This window comes from Lissotriton vulgaris, chromosome 2_1, assembly GCF_964263255.1.
Source record: "Lissotriton vulgaris chromosome 2_1, aLisVul1.2, whole genome shotgun sequence".
Taxonomy (NCBI): Eukaryota; Metazoa; Chordata; class Amphibia; order Caudata; family Salamandridae; genus Lissotriton; species Lissotriton vulgaris.
In genome coordinates, this window is record NC_141687.1 from 296,606,879 (window position 1) to 296,629,294 (window position 22,416).

Below are 22,416 nucleotides of genomic sequence, written 5' to 3' on the forward strand. Positions count from 1 at the left end.
TTGAGAAACTAGAAAGCTGAAATCTCCCAGATAACTCTAGTATCCCACATGCGGTTCTCAAGCACCAAGCTGTTTGGTCCTCAACTGGTAGACCTGGTGAGAAATGTAGCCCAGGGCAAAAAATTGATGGCTTCCTTGCGTCCTTCTCTTATATGCAGAGGATATGTTTTCTGGCAGGAACCAGGTATTTCGAGGCAGAGTGGTGCCTCGTCTGACAAATCCTGGGTTCATCCGTTAGTCAGTCCTACCACCTTTACCTCCTTAAAGTCCTGACTACTCCAAAAGGGTGAGAGGAGGGCTCCTTCTCCACTCCCATGTTTAGAGAGCAATCACAGTACTCAAGTTCAAGTTCAAAAGCTTTTATTCGATTTGTACATACAAATCATACAAGCAAAACACAATTGAAATATTAAAAATCACGAATAATCTTTCCTGAAAAAGGGGAAAAAGCTGAAGTGCAGCAGGTAGGAAATAAACATGCCTCTATAGGTCGACATGATCTTATAAAATACACGACATTCTTACATAGACTACCTAGGAGTCAGTAGAAATTACTTACTAGGCCTTTACTGGGAACTGTATATTAAAAATTTGTTAAATAATCATTCAATACTGCGGAACACTGTATAAATACCTTAATACAGACATTGATATAAAATTCAAGGAGAAGTAAAACATATATATACAGACAGGGATAATAACATTAATTTCATCAGAAATAAACCCTGGCAGCTGTATAGCACAAGTACAGACAGGTCAGTAAACAATTTTTAAAATACAATACTTTTCCTGGCAGCTGTACATTTTAAAATAAAAGTAGCCAAGAAAAAACAAATCTCCTCGTTCACTAGTAAGGATAAAATTAGCAATGCTGTTTGCGTGGTACAGATGTTGTATTTGATAAAAATTGGTTTAAGGTATTTAAGCCTAAAACACTGGTAAAATTTACAAAAAAGTAAAAAATGGCAACTACTCTGACGCGAAGTACCATCACACGGACAAGGTGTGTTTGAACTAGTCTTTGTGTTTGGAAAAGCAACCAAGTGGTGTACAATACCCAATCTGACCCGTGTTAAAACATACTGGTGAGAAGGGCGGGTCACAAACACAAGATAGGATTGCAATCCAGGAGCTAAATGTAGATCTTTGTATAATTTCAAAGTAGCAAGATTTCCAACAGCTTTGTCTCGCTCAGCCTTACGAAATTTAAGGAACGTTATCTTAATTTCTTTTTTTGTAATAGATACAACCTTTTCCGGCTCACGGAACACATTAATGTTAAACAAAAGTAGATACCAATGGTGGATGTATTTTAACCATAATACCCGTGAGGAATGATCCAAACCTATACAATCAAGGATAACATCCTGAGTGAATCGAGTCTCCGACTTAGCCCAAATAGATCGCCACAGTAAAAGTGGCCGAACTGCTGCTAAGTCAGAGATGTACTCGATCCCAACTTCGTCATGGATCAACTGTATGGAGGCGGAGGGAGGAACGCATAATAGCCTCCTTAAGAACTTGTTTTCCTCCTTCTGCAAGAGAATACCCTCACAGTGACCCCACACCCCTGCCCCATACAGAGCAGAGGAAACACAACATACATTATATATGTCCATCATATCATAGATACTTCGTGAGCCAAGTTTAGAGGCAAAACGAAAAATGCTACTGGTGGACCGTAACATTTTTATTTTTACGGCATCAAATTCCGCATTCCAGGACCCACTGTTACTATATGTTATTCCCAAATAACAAAAGGATTTAACAGAGGTCAGCTTTTCCTTATCTAGGAAGAAAGTATGTTTTACCTGCTTGGCTGCCTGACCACAAGACATTACGTATGTCTTAGTTTTATTCACACGAAGCTGCCTAGCTTGTATAAACTGTGTGAAATTATCAATAAGGCGCTGTAAGCCCAACTGTGTTCGGGATAAAAGAACAGCGTCATCCGCGTAGAGTAACAGCGGAACAGGTTTACCGCCAATCAAGGGGGCATCTGCTAAAATGTTGGTCAGGGATCGGTCTACACCATTAATAAAAAGGGAAAATAAAAGCGGGGCTAAAACACAACCCTGACGAATGCCCCGAGACACTTTAAAGAACGGGGTACATTCGCCAAGGGTGCCATAGCGGACTTTACATGAGAGTTTTTCGTATAGTCTGGCTAAAAAATACACTATTTCCCTTGGTGCCCCTGCATCAAGCAGAACCTCCCAAAGAATACTATGGTTAACCAAATCAAATGCGCTGCTCAAATCAGCAAAACATAAAAAGAGGTTGCCACTTTTGGCCACAGTATATTTGCTGATTAAAAGGTCCAGGTTAACGCATTGGTCCAGTGTACCCAGACCTTTGCGGAAACCATATTGGACTTTAGTTAAGATGTTAAAATCAGTTACCCAGTCTTCTAGCCTCTTTAGCAAAATCCTGCTCATCACTTTTACAGAGGCATCCAATAGTGAAATTGGGCGATAATTAGAGGCCTCTGACTTATCGCCCTTCTTATGTAAAGGGATGATAATCGATTGACCCCAGGTAGAAGGGAATTCATTTTCAGCCGCACAATTAAAAATCCTTGTCAAAATGGGAGCCCATAACGCTGTTTCATCTTTATATAAATCCAGCGGGACCCCATCGGGGCCAGGTGCCTTGCCTCCTTTACTCAAAGAAATTGCTTCCTGACATTCTTCCAATGTTATAGCCAACGAAAGGGGCAACCATAGATTTGTATCTGGTGGTGGTAACTCAGATGTTGGCCCTTCAGGGTTAAATATTTTCGAGAAATGATTAACCCAGTCGCTACATGCCACATATGAGGTCAGTTCTGGAACATTTTCTCTACTGAGAAACGGACTATTTATCGTTTCCCAATAGAGTTTGCTGTTTTTAGTCTCAGCGGCCTCCCTCAGCTTGTCCCACGCCTCAGACTGTAAAACCCTTTTCCTTTTATTAATGGCTAATTTATAACTAGCCCTAAGGTGTTGTATCACAGTCTTAACGCGTGGTTTGGTGCCTAGCGCTTTCTTTAGGTTGCGGAGGGCGACGATACATGTCTTGTCAAACCACCCCTGCTTTTGACTACTATTGGCTGACGGGGACTTAGTAAAAATACCCTCAATAATGATATTCAGAGATACAAAACATTCTATTAAATAGCCAGAATCACTGTCATCATCCAGACAATAACTAATTTGATTCCTGCATTGGGTGACCACCTCCTTCTGCTTAACTTTGGAATTTGTACTGGTCCATTTAACCCTAAGGCCCTTTGGTCTAGTAGGCACTATATCGGTTGTACATTTACCACCTGAAGCTGTTGAGGTGCCATGGCCCAAGAGGGTAACCCTTAAGCTGTTATGGTCACTGAGACTTTCCTCGTTCACATATAAATCAGTGTAGTCTCCACTGCTGGACAACAAGATATGATCAATAAATGAACCTGCATCTCTGCCCGTGAATGTAGGACATGGTACTGCCCGGTTGTTGACATTGCAGTTTAACAGGGTCATATCTAGCATGGCTAGCATATTGTTTAGGGTGGAACCATAACTACAGTGTTGAAAATGAGGGGAATCCTCCTTCTCCCCCTGATCTCTCCAATGACTATTTAATGCTACATCAAAGCCACAGATATTCCCGTTAGATAGATGGCAAGGCTGCAAGTTAAAATCCCCAGCCCATACCACCTCAGCCTTTCTTTTCGAGATATCTAAAGCTTTAATGATTTCCTTTTCTAAAGGCAGTAAAATATCCCCCCTGGTGGCATCAAAAATGTTGTTATAAAAGTTAACGATAACTAAATCAATGTTCTTTCTGCATTCCACCCTTATAACTTGACTGTGTGTCCCCACGGTTGTACTATATTTAACCGTACAGTCACACAGCCCAGTTGATACTAACAATAAAAGGCCTCCCTTAGCCCTGCCCGAGCTGGATTTGGTTGCACTGAGACAAAAAGATACATACCCTTCAATATTAATAGGGTCTGGACACCACGTTTCCTGTAGTAAAATTAAATCAAAACCCTCGCCCAAAAAGCTGGTCCAAAAGGGTGTACCCAATTTACTAGCAAGACCGGCAATCATGGCCGCCCTGGTAATCTCGCGTTTGGACTACGCCAACGCTCTTTTCCATGGCATCCCTGCCTATAGTTTGCGTAGACTCCAAGCCATCCAGAACCAGGCGGCCAGACTGATATTTGGCCTCCCACGTTATCACCACTCCACCCCCCTCCTAAAGAAACTCCACTGGCTCCCCGTGAAACAACGTTCCCTCTTCAAAATCGGGTGCATGGTTTTCCAGGCCCGTCAGGGCACTGCCCCTGCTTTCATCACTTCACTTATCAAACCCTACGTCCCCGCAAGAAATCTCCGGTCCTCCTCCAAGTCCCTTCTCCTGATCCCCCGTTTCTCGCGCAAAAAATGGGGTGGATCCAATTTCTCTACTCTGGCCCCTTCCTTTTGGAACTCTCTCCCTGATAACCTCCGCTCCGCAACTCAGTACCTTTCTTTCCGTGGAGACTTGAAAACTTTCCTATTTAGCCAGGCTTTCCCCGCCTAAATTTTCTCCCCGGTCTTCCTTCCCCTCAGCCACTGAACCTTCAGCGCCAAGAAACCGCAAGGTGTATGCTGCGCTTTACAAGCATTTTAAATTAGAATTTTTTTAAATTAGAATTATATTCCAGGAAATAAGGGAAATTCCTGCTGGTTTCCCAGCATTACCAGCAACAGATAGCTCCTGCTGGTTTACTGGTGATAGTGAAGCAGGACCCTCTTCCCGAAAGATGGTAACCGGACTTAGGCTGGGGCTAGCACTAGTTGTACATATATCCAGGCTACCCTGATTGCCTATGAGCTGGGAAGATCTTAATGAAGACAGTTCAGTAGAATCGTAAGGTACGACTGGGGGCTTGGCAGAGGGGAAGGAATACTCCTTCTCAGAATTAGGGTTATTAAAATCCGATGCTTCAAGTGAGCTGAGTCAGTCTACCTCATCTAGCACGGCATATCTATTTGGGTGGGCGAATTGTGAGGACAAGGGATCTTGAGAGTGGGGCGGGTCCTGCCACGTTTGTTGCCAAGAATATTTATCCAATTGAGGTGGCTGAAAGGATTGCGGCCATTGGTAAACTGGCTGGGGTAAAGGTGGTGGGAAGTGAAAAGGGTGTTGCCAGTGGGCTTTTGCTTGATGCATAGGAAAAAGTGGGGCATTTGGGGGCTGCTGCTGTAAATTAACATGATGTGGAAAAAAAGGGGGCGGATAAGGTGGTTGCAACCAAGATTTTGCAGGTTGCTGTGGAAAATATCCGGGTCCACTATTACTTTGAAAAGTGGGACAGGGGGTGTTAGGTCGTGCGGGCTTTGATAGAAAATAAGACAGGGGAAGTGGGTTAATTTGGGTCGCAGGACCACTATTGGGTGCATTACACACGTAACTTGCTGCCCCTACATCCCTAAAATTAACAGTTATTACGTCCCCTACTATTGATTTCTTGCTTCTGCCCACCCAATCCCCTCTACGTACGGTAAGGATTTCACCGTTCATGTTGTTAGGTAGGGGTTTATGTAGATGGAGCCATTGAGCACATTTATTCCTAAGCTCGGTAAACGATTCTTTTACTCCCTCCTTTAATGGGGGAACCGCCGTCAACAGGACTACAAACGGGGAAACCTCTGGTGGTAGGTTTATGGACCTAAAACGTGTCTGCTTTGGTTTGGGCACTTCAGGTTTATTTATAATGGGAGGTGCAGAAGTTGAGTTAGGTTTCCCTGCTGCTTCTTTAGCTTGAATAGTGGGGGTAGCAGTATTAGTAACAACAGAAAGTTGGGTCGCCTGGACAGGAGTATTCTCTTTTGTAATGTGGACAGTCATTGGTTGAGCGGGAATATTCCCTGTTTGCGGCTTTGGGGGTATAACTGGGTTCCCATGGACTGCAGTACCTTGAGCCGTATTTGATACACCCTTGGGGACCTGAGTACTCGTTGGACATTCAGTGGTTGATTCCAGGGTCCCTTGTGACTGGACAGACACCTGTACCTGCTTTTTGTGTGGCCATTTAGATTGTATTAAAGAAGTAAGCCTGTCCACTTTAGAGATTAAGGGCTTAATTTGGGCTGCTAAAGTGGCTTCTAGGTCTAGTTTTAAATCTATTACCATGTTTTGCACCCAGCACGGGATACCTGATGTCAATTGTGGGGTAGGGGAGATCAAATTATGATTCCTTGCTTTACTTTTACCCTTCAAAGTGGCCTTATGGGGTTTAGGAGCCCTTCCCCGTGGAGCAATGGGTACAGAAACTGTATCCACAACCTTATGCCCACTCAGACTCGGCTCCACTTTGTCAGGTGACTGACAAGTTTCGAGATCTGGCGTAGCCTCCAGGTCTTCAAAAGACGGGTCCGAGTCTGATGGGGCAACCGATAGATCTACAGTATTCGGTACAGTCGAAACATGATTAGTGGATAAAGTTATAGGTAATGAACAATTATTCACAATCTGCGGAACAGGAGATTTAGCCTTTGCCAAAGGGCCCAGGGATGAACGCCTAGCGTTAGCGAGGTCCATAGAGACTCTTTTTTCCAATAAAACAATACTTTGATCAATAGTCTCATGTACGCGTGAAATAAAAAGATCAATAGGACCAGTCACCTGGGCTACCGCCGTAGCTTTTTTCGCGCAACTTCGGGTTCTATTGCGTATGGTCGACATCTTGGGTGTTGATTTTCAGGGGTGAAGACGCAAGAGTTCTGGGCCAGGGCCGTCCTCTGCCGACCTTGAACGGCCTTAAACGGCCCGCTCTTTGCCCGGTCTTCGCCCCGGTAGTCGCCCCGCGCGCGTCCCGCGTGCGCGTTGCTGCAGCACAATATATGGGAGGGACAGGTGGAGGGGCGGGAAGAGGACCAGCTGCGGCCGATCAGCGCCGCGCTGCCTGCTGGTCCTCGCAGTCCCGCCTCACGCCCTCTGTAGCAGATGCCGGCTCTACAAAGCCGCGTTGGTGCTCCTATGCACTCGGGGGTTAGTCCAGCAACACAAGACTGCCAAATAGCCTGGCCTTCGAGCGGCACCCGCGGAGCGGGGGCCGCGAGGCGTGGGTCTCGGCAACAGAAAGATGAGGGTAAGGGAGCTGCACTCGCTGCACGTCAGCTGAAGGAGAGTCCCAGGCAACTCACTCGGCACGGTGGTTTTGACCGGTGGAGGGGCGGGAAGAGGACCAGCTGCGGCCGATCAGCGCCGCGCTGCCTGCTGGTCCTCGCAGTCCCGCCTCACGCCCTCTGTAGCAGATGCCGGCTCTACAAAGCCGCGTTGGTGCTCCTATGCACTCGGGGGTTAGTCCAGCAACACAAGACTGCCAAATAGCCTGGCCTTCGAGCGGCACCCGCGGAGCGGGGGCCGCGAGGCGTGGGTCTCGGCAACAGAAAGATGAGGGTAAGGGAGCTGCACTCGCTGCACGTCAGCTGAAGGAGAGTCCCAGGCAACTCACTCGGCACGGTGGTTTTGACCGGTGGAGGGGCGGGAAGAGGACCAGCTGCGGCCGATCAGCGCCGCGCTGCCTGCTGGTCCTCGCAGTCCCGCCTCACGCCCTCTGTAGCAGATGCCGGCTCTACAAAGCCGCGTTGGTGCTCCTATGCACTCGGGGGTTAGTCCAGCAACACAAGACTGCCAAATAGCCTGGCCTTCGAGCGGCACCCGCGGAGCGGGGGCCGCGAGGCGTGGGTCTCGGCAACAGAAAGATGAGGGTAAGGGAGCTGCACTCGCTGCACGTCAGCTGAAGGAGAGACAGTACTCATTAATTCTGCAAATTGTATCAGAAGGGTGCAAAATAGACTTCTCCTCCACACCAGAGGATTTCATCTGTCTAATTCATGTTCCGAAGTGCCCCTGTCGGCTTCAGGCTCTATGTCAGGGAGTCATAAACCTTTTGGGAAAAGGGGCAATAAGACCTGTTCCAGAAGAGGAGAGAGGACAGGGTTGTTACTCTTTAATGTTCTTGTTCCTGAAATCCTCTGTAGACTTTTGTCCATTTCTGGACTTAGAGAGACTGACTCGCCATATCCTATTCGCCATTGCTGCGGTTCTTGTTAATCCCCTTGTAAACCAGCTGATTAATACCTCACTTTCTCTTGCTTTTGTGCCTACTGATTGGAAACAGGCGTTGCTTGTTCCTCATAAAAAAAATCCCCATCTCGATCCCCATCTTCCCTCCAGTTATCACCCTATTTCTCTGCTCCCCGCAATTGCAAAAGTTTGTGAAAAAATGGTTAATAAGCAGCTCACATTTTTCATTGAACAGCATGGCCTTCTCCACCCTGCACAATCTGGTTTCAGGGCTACTTATAGTGCTGAGCCTGCCCTCGTGGAAGTAACAGAGGCAATTCGTGAGACTTTGGATGCTGGGGGCAGGGCCGTTTTGGTCTTGTTAGACCTGTCGGCTACTTTCGATACTGTCCCCATTCACTTCTCCTCGCGCGTCTTCATAAGCTAGGCATTATCGGCACTGCTTTAGAGTGGTTGAAATCCTTCCTGGAGAAAAGAACTCAACAGGTTTGGATTCCCCCTTTTGTGTCATCATCTCAAGATGTGCTGACAGGAGTACCTCGGGGTCTATCCTTAGTCCCTTGTTATTTATTCTTTACATGACTTCTCTTATTCAGCTGGCTGAGGATCTTGGTGCCAAAGTAGTTGCCTATGCAGACGATACGCAACTCCTGTTTACTTGGAAGAAGCACAAGGCTGACACATCTCATGTCAAGGCTTGCTAGTGCAGTTTTCAGCTGTCTTGAGTCGGCTCAGTTAAAATGTAACTCAGACAAAACTGAGATTCTCTTTTTTGGGGAGTTCCCCCTCTGTTTTGGCATCACTGCTGCCAGCCGAGGCCCCCTGTCCTTCCCCTTCTTGCTATCCTGTGAAAAATCTTGGCATCTGGTTTGATGAGAAATTAGGTTTTGGTAACCAGATTGGCAAACTTACTGGCATTTGCTTTGGTATTTTAAAACTCCTCTGTAGAGTTTTGCCGCTGCTGCCTCTCGCCGCTAAAGAAACTGTCATTCGTGCTTTGGTCACCTCTTGCATAGATTATGTGAATGCACTCTATGCCGGTTTGCCATGTTACCTTTTGGGAGACTTCAGGTGGTTCAGAATGCCGCTGCTCGTCTCCTACTGGACCTTCCTAAGCACTCTAGTGTTAGTCATCCCTTACGTAATCTACACTGGTTGCCAGTAAAAACTAGGATAATGTTTAAGGCTATTACCATTGCTCATGCCGCACTTTATGAGTACGGCCCTGCCTATTTTAGGAAACGTTTTCAGTTTTACACCCCTGGCAGGTGTCTGCGCTCCTCGAATATGCTTCTTGCGTCTATCCCTAGGTTTCATCTAAAACATAAAGGCAGCAGTTCTCTGTCGTATCTTGCAGCCACTTACTGAAACTCCCTTACCCTGGACCTACGCAATTTCAAGAATCCCGCTCAGTTTAAAAAAAGCTAAAAACCTTCCTGTTCAACTAGACTGTCCCTCCTGTACTCGGCTTTGGCTCCCCTGCTGCTTTGGCTTCGCGCTGGGACACTATTGAGTAGCTGCATGCGTTGTAAATCCTTTACAATTTAATTAATTAAGGTTCAAGATGGTAACTATCTGATCTATTATACCTCTTGTCCTTCCGTGGACTTATTAGATGCCTATCTTTACATACTAATGTATCCAGATTCCCAAAGAATCCTGAGGTAAGCCCTAAAAATGTTCACAAAGACCTTATCTCCTCTGGTGGGTAATCTTCCTGCCTTGGGCATTTTGGTTTTTCCCTATCTTTATGATTGGTTAGTCTGTTTTTCTTCTTTTTTGAAAGCATCAAAGGCATTCTCAGGTCTACAGGATGTTGAAAGATCACAGATCCTTGTGGAACTTGGAAAAATCTCCACCTTCATTTAATCCAATCCCTGCACTTCATCTGAGTTCTGCTTGGCACAAATCTTGGAATGTGTTTCTCCCTCCCCTGAGACAACAGAAGCTAAACACTCATCTCAATCCCAATTTCAGAAACATTCAAGGACAGCAAGGGTCTGGTTGACTGTGCATGGTGATATGGCGGTACAAAAGGGGGTGGTAATAGACGGAGCATCTGAACCAATCAAACACTCACATCCAGTCAAAAGATCTGGGTTTAATCCATCACCGTTCTTAAGCCCACTCTGCCACCCCAGTTCAGACATGGCTATATGCAAATCAGTCTGACCTTGTGCCTCATGGGAACAGTCCAGCCCGAACTGCCAAGCCATGCCTTCCCTGGACCGGAAACAAGCTTCCGAGGTGATATGGCAGCAGCTCTTCATCTGATTCCCTACACTCAAATCCACATCTCTCCTATAGTAAACCACCCCCAAGCTCATTGGAACGTATCCTCCAACTGCTACGAAGCAGACATTTCAGTGAATCAGGACCTTACCCATAACTTAAACAATGGTATTCTTATTTCTTCCTCTAGTTTTGATCTCAGATGCCACCCTGGCCAATCTTTCGGTTAGGGGAGTTTGGGCTCAACCAGAGCTCGGACCTCTTCCAAATGGAAGGATCTGGCGGCTCAAACACATTCTAGCTCTTGCTCCCTATTTTCAGAATAAATCAGTCCAAGTATGAACAGACAGTCAGGTAACCAGAGCCTATATCAATCACATATGGAGTTCCAGGACACCTTCTTTGAATCTGTTGGTGGAGGAGTTAGGGGCATGGGCAGGGCTCAATCTCCTATTTCTGTCCGCATCTCTCTACGACAGACAGAGACTGGAGCTACTGGAGCTACTGACAGACTGACTCGAGTCTTTCCATCTTTGAAGGAAATATAACTGTCTCTCCAGTTATTTCTATCCCTGCAGGCGACCTCGGAGGTCCCATGGCTAGGTGTCTTTGCCTCCCACGATAATACCCTTCTTCGAAACTACTGCTCTCTTTTTTCCGTCTCTAGGGGTGTGGGCAGTGGATGTGATGAGTCTAACTTGGCCAGGGCGTCTATTATATGTGTTTCCCCTATTCATCATGCTAAGCATTGTTCTGCGAATGATCATTACACATCAGGCAGACATCATTCTAGAGGCCCCATAACTGATCTCACAAGTCTTGGTATCCTCTCCTTCTCTAGCTAGCAGTACTTCCGCCTCTAATTTTTCCAACTTCTCCACCACCTCTGATTTTTCCTCTTCTGTTTTTTAAGAGACAGAAGTCACCTGGCATTTGCAGTTTGGAGATGGAAAGGGAGAGGTGGATGGCTCTGGGTTGCTCTCACAACTCTGTGCTTTGCGTGCAGAATTCAAGGAGGCCTAGCAACAGCCTACAAAAGACACTAGAAGAATTGTAACTCCTGGTGTCTTTTGAGGAATCTGGTTGCTTCCTCTTGTGATAGAAATTTGGTGTTAGAATTTGTTTGCAATGGCTTTTTTTTGGGTTTAGCCATCTCTGCGTAGTCAATGGGCAGCCATCAGGGGTCCAAAGTTAGGTTCTGTAGACCACCTAGCCATACAGTTTGAAAGGAGTTTTGTTTTAAGAAGACCAGCATGCCACTCTCCGGTGCTGGCCTGAGACCTTTCTTTAGTTCTCAATTTCATCAGAGAGAGCCCCTTTGAGCCTAGGTTTTCAATCAATCTAAATGTCTTCATGCACAAGGTATTTTTTTTAGTGGGCATTACCTCTGGAAGGAGATCGGGTGTGATTGAGGCTCTTCTTTCACCTTTCTCATGAGACGTTCACAAAGTTATTTGAAGATAAGGTAGTTCTTAGACCTAATCCTAACGGTTTGACTCAATGTGCATTGTATTTTCACTGCTCACAGGATTTAGTCCTCCCTGTGTTTTCCCTAGTCCATCTTTGGTCCAAGAGTGATTGTGGCATACCCTGGATTTACATAGGGTTTCATCAATTTAACTAGCAGAACATCCTTTTTCAGGTAAACAGATGCCTTTTTTGTGACTATTGGTCTTTCAGAAACACGTCACTTCTCCTTCTTTTAGTAGATGGGTAAAGATATCTATTTCCTACTCCTTCTAAAGCAGGATTGCCTTTGCCTACGTTGGTTCAGGGTAGATCCAGTAGGAGAGTATCATAAATGTGAACCCTTTTAAAGAGTATCTTTAAATGACATTCATGCAGCAACGATATGGAATGTGCCCAATATCGTATTTTCTCATTATAGTCTGCGTGTGGGAGAAGTTGTCACTTATTCTTTTAGGTATGCAGCTCTGTCTACCGTTACCTGATTGATTTTCTGTCTGTCAGATAAATGCACTGGATATAGCAGTATTAGAATTTGTCCTGTTCGTTATTTCTACCAGGGGCAATTTTATCCAGCTTTGGTATACACTCATGAGGTGCTGACTGTAAGGAGGACTGGCGAAGAGGTAATGCTCTGACCACTTTCTGGTAAAATTCATTACTTCATATCATTGCCGTTGCCCTCACAGTCATTACTCCCGTCCACGTTTCTCAGTTGGGATTAAGAATAAAATTGCCAGTTTGATGATTATCTTACTTTATTTTTACAGGAAATGATTCTCCTTTGCCCATCCTTTTTTTTTTTAGTTTAGAAATGCTTTATTGAAAATAAAAATCAACACTGTGCAATAATATCGAACAATAATGATTATCAGTGAGACAATCCAAGTAAATATAAGAACAAGTAGAGTATATAATATAACAGACTAATAACAAAAAAAATAATCAACTTTTAAAAGATTACCAAAAGAAACATATCTAATGGTATAAGAATTAACACTTGAAAACTTGAATTGTAATGTGAAACAATTTGCTAAAACAAAATGCATTTTAACCTTTTTAGAGGTAAGAAAAGAAGGAAGGAAGCAGAAGAGAGGTAGAGGAGAAAAAAGGAGAAGAGAAGAGAAAGAAAAGTAAAGTAAAGTAATTCAAAGTGAAAAAGCGAGCTTAATCAACATTGTATGTGAATAAACAATTATGATAGAAAACAGTTATAATTTAAGGGGGTTCCAAATTGCAAACTTAGAAACTGATCTGTCCATATTCCTAGATAGAAATGAAGTAAGCGGTAACCATAATAAATCTTTTTTAATTATTAACGGAATACAGTTAGCTTGGGCACGATCTAGTCGATGATGATGACATAATAAGTTCCACCATGCCATATATGAAATTTTTCCTGTATCCTTCCAATTAGATGTGATGATTTGAAAAGCTAAGGCAATCATTAAATCAAAAAGTTTCCCAACCAAACGTTGCGAAGTCCAACAGGGAGAGGCACTACCTAAAAACAATATATTGAAAATCGAAAGGAAGGGACATTGAAAGGATGTCATTGAGCTTGTGCCAAATCTGTAACCAGAACTTTTTTACATGAGGGGACACAAAAAACATATGAAAAAGATCACATTTGTCATGTGTGCATGAACAACAATTAACATTTGGAGAAACTTTAAATTTATATAAACTTGTAGGTGTTCAAATAATCTGATGTAAAAAAATACAATGTTTGCGTTGTACTTGCTGATAAAGTCGAAGTATGAATTTTGGCCCAAATTGATTTCCAAATGAGAGCTGAAAATTCTTGGTGTAAGACTGATTCCCATAAAACTTCTATTGTATGTTTTGAAATATATTTAGAGGAGCAAATCAATAACATATATAGTTGAGGCCTTCAATTGAGTAGAAAAATCATTTGAGAAGGAAGGAGATTGGCTATCCATAGCTGGGAGAGATCAATGAGAAATAAATGTCGTAAGGAGAGGCTTAAGAAGATCAAAATGAGAAGTATATTTGCTAGATATATGACATTTTTCTTGTATCTCAGAAAAGGACAATAAAGTGTTATTAGAAACAAGTCGTCTGATGGTAATGATACCTTTGTTGATGCATTATTTCCAGCCAAGGATCCTGCTCTTTAATTTAAGGTTTGTATTTTACCATATTGGGGTTTGTAAAATAGTGTCAGAAATAGTGTTTGAAGAAAGTAATAAGGGTCATTAATTGCGATTGAGTGGGAAAGTATAAGTGAAATCAGACCACGTGGCAGTTGAGTAATATGAATGATGTCTTTAAAGGAAAAAGATGAAGCCTGTGCGTGTTCTAGATGACCCCAGACTGTGGAGGTTCTGTATAATTGTCTGAAAGGGAAATCCAAATGTGTTTCAGCGTAAAGGCAGAGTGATATGTTTTAATATTAGGAAAATTGACCCCACCAAGATCCATGGGTTGTTGTAATCGAGCTAAAGCAAGGCAGGGCTTGCGGTTGTTCCATAAAGATCTAAGAAAAGATTGATCAATAGTCTTAAAGAAACTAAGTGGGAGAGAAATAGGAAGCATTGACAAATAAAAATTGACAATAGGTAATAACATCTTTTTAACTGTGGCTAACCTGCCCCACCAAGAGATAAACAGAGAAAACCAACCTTCTATTAATGTATTATTTTAGAGAGTATTTCATTCTTGTTGATTTTAATAGTGACCTTGATATTGTTAGCATAAAGAACTCCTAGACATTTTATACCCTGTGTACTCCATTTGAAACCTGAATCCTTAAACATATGGGGAAGGCAATATTTATTTATTGTTAAAACTTCTGATTTATTATTATTTAATGTATAGCCTGAGACAATCTGTGGGCCTTTTGAATATTGAAGTTGGTGGGTTTTGGCAGACCAACGATCTGAGGGACATGAATCTTCAAGAAGGAGATCATGTCTGAACCTTCGGAGCCCTCCGGAATACCATAAATATGAAGGTTGTTGTGTCTATTTCGTTTTCTAAATCCTCTGTAATTTTCTTCAGCTGTACCACCTCACGAGAAAGAGTATGCACTTTGGCAGCAACATCTTGTGCATCACTAATACTTTGAGCGATGTCTAAGAGCCTCGAGTCTAAACCAGACCATTTCTCCTCAATCCTTTGAAGTGTTGTAGTGGTTTCTGTCATAAAAGGTTGAATATTACAAAAGTCATCCATATTATCCCCCAAAGTCTGCAGGAGCGATGAGTTAGTTGGAGAGGACAGATATTTCTTAGCCCGTTTATTTGTATTACTAGCAGGGTCTTTTCGACCAGGATTACTAGAGCCAGATGTTCCTGAGGACTTGGTAGAGTGAGAGGGATCCATGTTGAAAAGTGAATGAACAAAGAGTCCAAAAAAAAGAAAGTAGACAAATTCCTCATGTATTAAAATCCTTAGTGTCAAAAAATACAATTGCTCAAACTGCGTTGAATAATCCAGAGGGGACCTGTTCAAAATAGGCACAGAAATAAGCACACACACAAATGCTTTTTACCTATGGAAACAACAGCTGCACATCTCAGCTCTGTCTCACCCGAATCAAACACATTGTGTGATGAATGTCACCATTCATACTGGTAAGACCAGAAAATGCATTCTTATGTAGATATCTCTTCATCCGAACTCTGCACTTTCTTCACTACCATCCTTTTTATAGTAAAATGCCATGGGGTAGATTTACGAAAGTATCAAGCAGCGCAGCAAGTCACACTTGATGTGCTGTATTGCGTGACAGGGAAAGGGCAGGAATGTGCCTTATTTAAGGGAATACAGCGCATTTCTGCCTTTTCTCCTGCACTGGTGCCCTTTTGGCAGCCTAGTGCCAATGTAGGCATGTTTGCATCATGGTGCCATGGTTCCTGTGTTGCTTGCAGGATTGTTTTTGTGCAGGAAGATACACCTTCCAGCACAAAAACAATCCTGAGAGCCATATTTCACGTTCTGTGTGTATTGCAGAATGCAGCACATATAGAAAGAGGAAGTGACATGTGAAATAAATATAGGTTTTCTCGTTACTCCTCTCATGGAAAGGCGTATCTTTTGGGCGCATTCTTAGGTTTACCTGTTCTGGTAGAGCTAGGAATGGGTCAAAAGCCATTTGTGAGTGGCATGGGAATACCCACACAATGCCCATGGAATGCCTTCCCTGCACAGAGCAGGTCCATGTAGCGATTTGGGCTGCTTGCTTTACTCCAAACTTATAGAGCCACTCAAGCCCAGTCTAAGTGGCTTTGCGTGGCTTCATAAATCACATTTGCGTCATGCATGTACCATCTTGCGTAGAGCAAACGCGACGCAAACCGGCTCGCAAAAGGGCCTTCAAGTGTCCCTACCCAGTAAGACCACAGATGCCCTGAAGTCACATAAAAACTTTGTAGACTTAAGAGTTGTGAATGCACCTATTTGTTTCTTCACCCGCTTAGACAGATGACTGTTCATCTGTTAATGAAATGTGATTGTCAAAGTTATGTGTTCTGTCTGTGCGCTATATCAATTTTTTAAAATGCTTAATTTAAATGTAACATTGAAGTACAAAAAAGTGATGGATGGAATGCTTGAATAAATCTCAGCCACTTGTAATTTTGCCAGCCCGCATCCCAGGTCATCTTTATTTCTTTATTTTTGCACACCATCAATTGCGGCTCCTCCGCGTCGCCCCACTGCTCTGTGAGCAGTAGTTAAAGGGAAACTAAAATGATAATAACCAGCGTTATCATTTTAGTTTTCCATTTCCTGTTGCAGGACGGGGCTGCAGTGCCAGAGCAGGGGCCAGGAGGAGGAATGGTTGCTCCACTCTAAAGAGCAGATAGCTATTTTGTCCAGTCCTCATGGGCCCGCCAAACAGTCATGCACACTTTGCATGTTCTGTATCCAGGCTGCATTACAGATTGGGTTCAGAACTTGCCCAAGCCCCCATTCCCTGCCTGAGCACCGAACCACGGTGCTCAGACCAATCACAATGCTGTATTGCAGCGTTGTGATTGGCTAGGGGAGTCATGAGCCTGGGTCCTACCTGGTTAATGCTTCCAAAGAGCGAGCAGCCCCGGCCTGAAGGTGTTTTTTTATTATTTATTTTCATTACAACCACCCTCCCCCGTAATTAGCAGCTGCCACGGCACCCCATGCCACCTCAGTTTTGACCCAGTCATTAATAAATCAGACTTGACACTGCTCCAATAGGAACAGTCCAGCCGTAACTGCCAAAAAGGTCCTCCCTAAACCAGATCAGAAACAACCCAGGACTGGCTTTGCCATTTTAGGGCTGTTCAGTCGGGTTCGGCTTTTTTCCAAGTGTCACCTTGTGCATAGGATCCACTTCTGGGCATACCCATCCCACTTAGGGCGTCGCATTGAAGCATACAAAAAAGTGATGGGTGGAATGCTTGAAATAATCTCAGCCACTGAATATTTAGTCCACGTCCCAGCCCTTCGGAATTGTCTATACTCATTCCACAGCTTTCACTTGTTTCAATTTAATGAAGACGCAGTGTCATGTTTAACGACCTCGACATGCATTTAAATTACACCTAGTTATATGACTATATTGTAATTTCTGTATTATTGTATATTCTTACTTTATGTTTTCTCAATAAATTCGGTTTTTGAACTTAAATTACACCTAGTTACATTGGATGATTGAAAATGGAACATATGACTTTTTTGTGTTTTTCTTGTAGGCTTTGAATACTTTGTGTCTGGCTATGAAAGTTTTGAAAGCAAGACAGAGATAGTTGGAAATCACGATACTGTCAGTTGCCAGAAGATTGCGACACAGAGCCAGGAACAAAAAGGTTTCTTGCCTAGTTCCAATGTAAGAAAAGAACAGAATAATGAAAGCGACAACAGTGTTTCTTCCGTATGCATCTCTGAACTCGACTATTCCATCCCCTCTGTTTCACAACATGATGCACTCGAAGAGTTGGATCGCGTGTTAGAAGAGGAGTTAACAAAATCTCAAGAGAACAGCACAGAGAGGGACGCTCTGCATCTGAACTCTGAAGCTAATGATTTCGCAGAGAGCAGCTCCACGAAGACGGTCACAGGGGCAGTGCACAGCCCTGGCGACGAGGGCAGCCCAAGTGAGACAGAGGAGCCGGGGAACGTAGAGCCACCAAGAAGTGAGACAGTGGGAAAGCTGAGTGTTGTCTCCACTCTGCAGCAACATATTAGTTCATGTGTTCTCAATAATAAGATTTCCAAGACTTTACTAAATCAAGCCGAAGCTGCCCTCTGCAGCGCCGAAAAGAAGTTAAAAGGCTCGATAACAAATAAAGAAAGGCGTGATTTTATTCCTACTAAATGGTCAATTCGTAGCTTTCCCGGAGAAAGCACACACGATGAAGTGGACAGCACAACGAATCTCTTCAAGAGTAAGTCCTACTCAGAAGGAAGTAAAGTGTCCTCTCCCGCGGTTGGTCCCCCGGGCCGCTATAGGCCTCCAAAGACGCGCGCACGTGCCTCCGCGAGCGCCGCAGCGAGGGACACGCGGAAAGTTCGAAGTGACTACATCATGAGCTCAGGCAGCAAGAGCAGGAGGAAGAGGCAGCAGGTCTCGAGCTCCCGTAATGTAACAGACGAGGAACCCTCGGGGGATCAAACTGAGAACAGCAAGCAGGTATGTGCAGAGAGTGTTACATCTTTATGGAAATGTCTTCTATCCCCTCCCAAAACAAGCATTGGAAATGCAATTGGTCTTCAGTTGTATGTTTTGGAGCTATTGGTATTGTAAATGCCAATTTTTTTAACTTATGCAATATTAATTCCCTTGCCACCTTCATAAAATAAAGAACTCCGTTGTGTATGTTTTTATGTAGTATCAACATAGTTATAATAAAAAGAAATAAAAAGAGAAATGGCCTTTTCGTAATAAAACACTAACCAATCCTGATTGCCATAGTTGTAAGTAATTAAAATTACTTCCTGGCATAAATCACACTTATTGAATATGTTTTCGTTGTTTGTAATACTAGAATACTTTTAACCAATGTTTATAGTGCTGATTTGCCAAGACATCAGATTCAAAGCACGCACATAGAATAAGTAACAATAAATACAGCGTAGACAAAGGTGAAACGAAGGAGTACAACAGAGTATAACAACACGTTCAGGTGTGTAACGGCCCTATTTGTAAGTATTGTTGTGCACAGAGAGCCTCACACAAACTTGTAGGCAGAGAAACACGCATACACTTTCTTCTGTTTGCAAAATGTTTCAATAAAATCATTTTGAACTAAAAAAGAAACACGCATACACACACACTCACACACACACACACACATGCAGGCACAAGCACATACATACAAACACAGACACACACATGCACACAGACCTGCACTTAACGAAGCATGTACATACATATACAGCATTACCAAGGGGAAATACATCTACACACACACGCAGGCACATACACAAGCACACACACACACACACACACACTCCTACATACCTACACACATGAGGGAATGAGGAGAACGTCTCTAACAGCACCAAGAGGCCCTTAAATGGTGAATGGTGCGCAATAATAATAATCAATCATAATAAAACTGTGTGATCTTGGGCAGATGTCTCATCCTAGACTAGGCGCTCTTAGAATCCTCGCCGGTAGTATGTGTACTTTACATAAACTATGCATTCACGCACTTCTCCATCCAATCACTAGCGCCTTATCAATTATTCCTTTTGCTTCACTGCACACCAAACCTGTAGCGCATAGTCACATAAAAAGTACAATTCAGGACCTCGTACACACATCCACACACTTCGACCCAAGCACACCCACGGAGTAGCATGCGAGCCAACAGCAAATGTGCTCACAGTGCCTCGTCAGCGTGTGCAGCGCAGGTTTAATGGCAATATAAAAAACATTTACAACAGTAACGAAACAGGCTAGAATGCGTAACAATGAAACTTCTAAATCGTAAATCTCAGAAATTCATAGGCCTAGTGCACGGGTTGGGGGGGTGGGGGGGTGCAATTAACATGACATTAAAAAAAATCAGGTACATGCATTCAGTTGTTTGAAGCTCAAAGGGGGTCTCCGCTTCAGACACTTGTTTATTTTGGGGTCTTTGCTTAAGTTACAATAATGTCTAATTTCAGGGCTTCGGAGGTTGTATTAGCCAGAGAGTCTCCAGGCCTGGTCGGAGGGTGGAGGGGGTGACCACATAAAGCCCCTCAAGCAGACCTGCCCTTGAGCCCTGTAAACAAGGCCCTCTCTTTAAATGACCAAGCACTTATGGTCTGACGCTATAACACCACACTCGAAAACAGAACACCGCTTTACACTCTCCGAGAGGGTGTCTGTCACTTTGAGGGTACTTTCTGTGCACGACCACCTTCCCTCTGGGACACTTCCTTCCTTTCCATGAAATCTCTTTGGGAAAACAAACAGCATCCAGCCATCTGACCAGGAATTAGCAAAGCAGCCCCCACCCCCTCGTGTTAGCCTCCACTCCTTTCCCCGTGAGGCCCTTAGGGGAGTCCCCGTTTCCTTAGCCACTCCTATGACACCTCCAACCCCCCATACTTCTACCCGCAGGAGCCCCTCACGTGATCACACTTCGGTATCTCTTCACAGGAGCCCCCGAATATTCGTGCTAAGAGCGCCTCGTTAAGGAGACTCGACTTAAGAATCCGACCCCGTCCATCAAAGAAACCCTTGAGTGGGGAGCTCACAAGACGGCTTAGGAAGCGATGTACCGACACTGTCCAAACACAGGATATCCCAAGCACCCAGAACACTTCACCTGTAAACATCTCCCCCGCACTTAAAGTACTCAAATGGCTTCCAGTAGAAATGCGAAGTAACTTCAGAACGGCCTGCCTAACCCACAAAACCCTAAATTCAGGTAAACCAGAATACCTGGCAAAAAAACTCAAAAAGGCAGGTCAAGCCAGAAATCTGAGAAGCTCTAACTTCCTCTTACTCATCCCACCTAAAACTAGAAAGAAAAGAACAGCGGGTTGCTCGTTCACTGGAAACAGCCCAAAAATTTGGAATTCCATCCCTCCGCATATCAGAACCATACCCTCCTTTTTGGAATTCAAAAGTCAACTCAAATCCTTATTCCTTACCCGTTCCCTTGGATGTGGACAATACAGGACAGACAGCAAGCAAAGAGCTATATGATCCCTAAGAACCTTGAAACCAAAGACGCTCTACATGACAATTATGTCGCTCTATTGTTGTGAATGTATCTAGGACCCTAATTAAATATTCCTGATTCATGCCCTTATGTGGTAATAACAAATGATATCCTTATAAAGGCCAAAGAATCATATCCATATTTAGTCATAGCCAATGCAGTCCAAATACGGCAAGGCTACTCCCCTAGACTCCTAGAAAGTACAACGCGTTCTTTAAACAAACCAAGCCTCCAGCAGCCTGGGAATTACCACTGCTTCTGTTTTGATTTGTTCTAGAACTCCTGAGAGTCCTGAAAGAACTGCCAGTTCTTAGTGACAGTTCTTAGTGATGTCTTATGTCCAACCTTACGTCAAACTCGGCACCTTCCAGGTATAAATATACCAGCATTTGCCTTAAGCAACAGACAGTGGTTTGGAGCAGAACGGCTATCTACTTACCCGAAGCAAAAAGGGGGTGGGGTCGCACACTACTCACACACCGGCGGAAGTTGCCCCTAAGGACTCTGGTCATTGTAGTAGAGTGTTCGCGATGCATCATCTTTCGATCTTGCTATCTTCGCTGTCTTCGCCATCCCTGGACACGCGCCGGAGTGGTACTATACCTGGCAGATATTGGCAGCCATCGGCGACCCCAGATCACTGCTTATCCCTGCTGACGAGGGTTGAAAACCCGAAACACGTGTCCAGGGATGGCGAAGACAGCGAAGATAGCAAGATCGAAAGATGATGCATCGCGAACACTCTACTACAATGACCAGAGTCCTTAGGGGCAACTTCCGCCGGTGTGTGAGTAGTGTGCGACCCCACCCCCTTTTTGTTACTTACCCGAAGCCCAGCTGATGCGAGTGCCGAAGGAAGCCGACCCTCCCATTTGACGCACTGAGAAAGACGCTGTCTTTTCTCCTACCGAGAAATCCAGCTCCAGTGTTTCCAGTCACCCTTGCGGGTTGCTGGGAGATCGAGTCCTGAGAAAGAGATACAAGACCTCCTTCATTCTAAAACCAAGGTATGGAGCTGATTAAATCCATAGAGAATTCTTGATTCAGATTCTTGGCAAAACTAACTTAACTTAAACTACAGCCCACTTACTCCTTCCCACGTACTAGGCTTAGGTTAGGTACACCGGGGTAGGCGTATTTTAGAAGCACCAGTTGAGTACGTTTAGTCAACTTTTATCATTGTATGTTTGTATATATTTTATCCGTTTTAAGTATCATATGGCTCAGAAACCATGTAAATGCTTTTACAGTATTATTTCATAATACTCCTTTTACTGTACGCACTTTACTTTATGACAAGTATTGCAATTGTGGCAATTCACTTCTCTTGCATGAGAAAGAAGACTGCTCAATAAATAACACCTTTTATTGAAAACGCCCGTCTCTCTATTTCTCTGCACTCTGGTGAAACTAGCAAAAAACACAGTTGATGGACAGAATGCAGAACAATGTCTTTCATTCACCCCAGTACAAAGATCTGGGCCTAAATCCA

The 22,416-nt window shown here is 43.9% G+C and overlaps 1 protein-coding gene across 1 annotated transcript in view; it reads left to right on the forward strand.

Annotated features, from left to right (window-relative positions):
• Positions 1–22,416, forward strand: part of TEX14 (testis expressed 14, intercellular bridge forming factor) — a 1,917,691-nt gene that overhangs the window by 941,192 nt on the left and 954,083 nt on the right. The window contains exon 13 of the mRNA XM_086954052.1: positions 17,457–18,394. Coding sequence (XP_086810178.1) covers positions 17,457–18,394 — 938 coding nt within the window. The remainder of the gene's footprint in view (positions 1–17,456; positions 18,395–22,416) is intronic.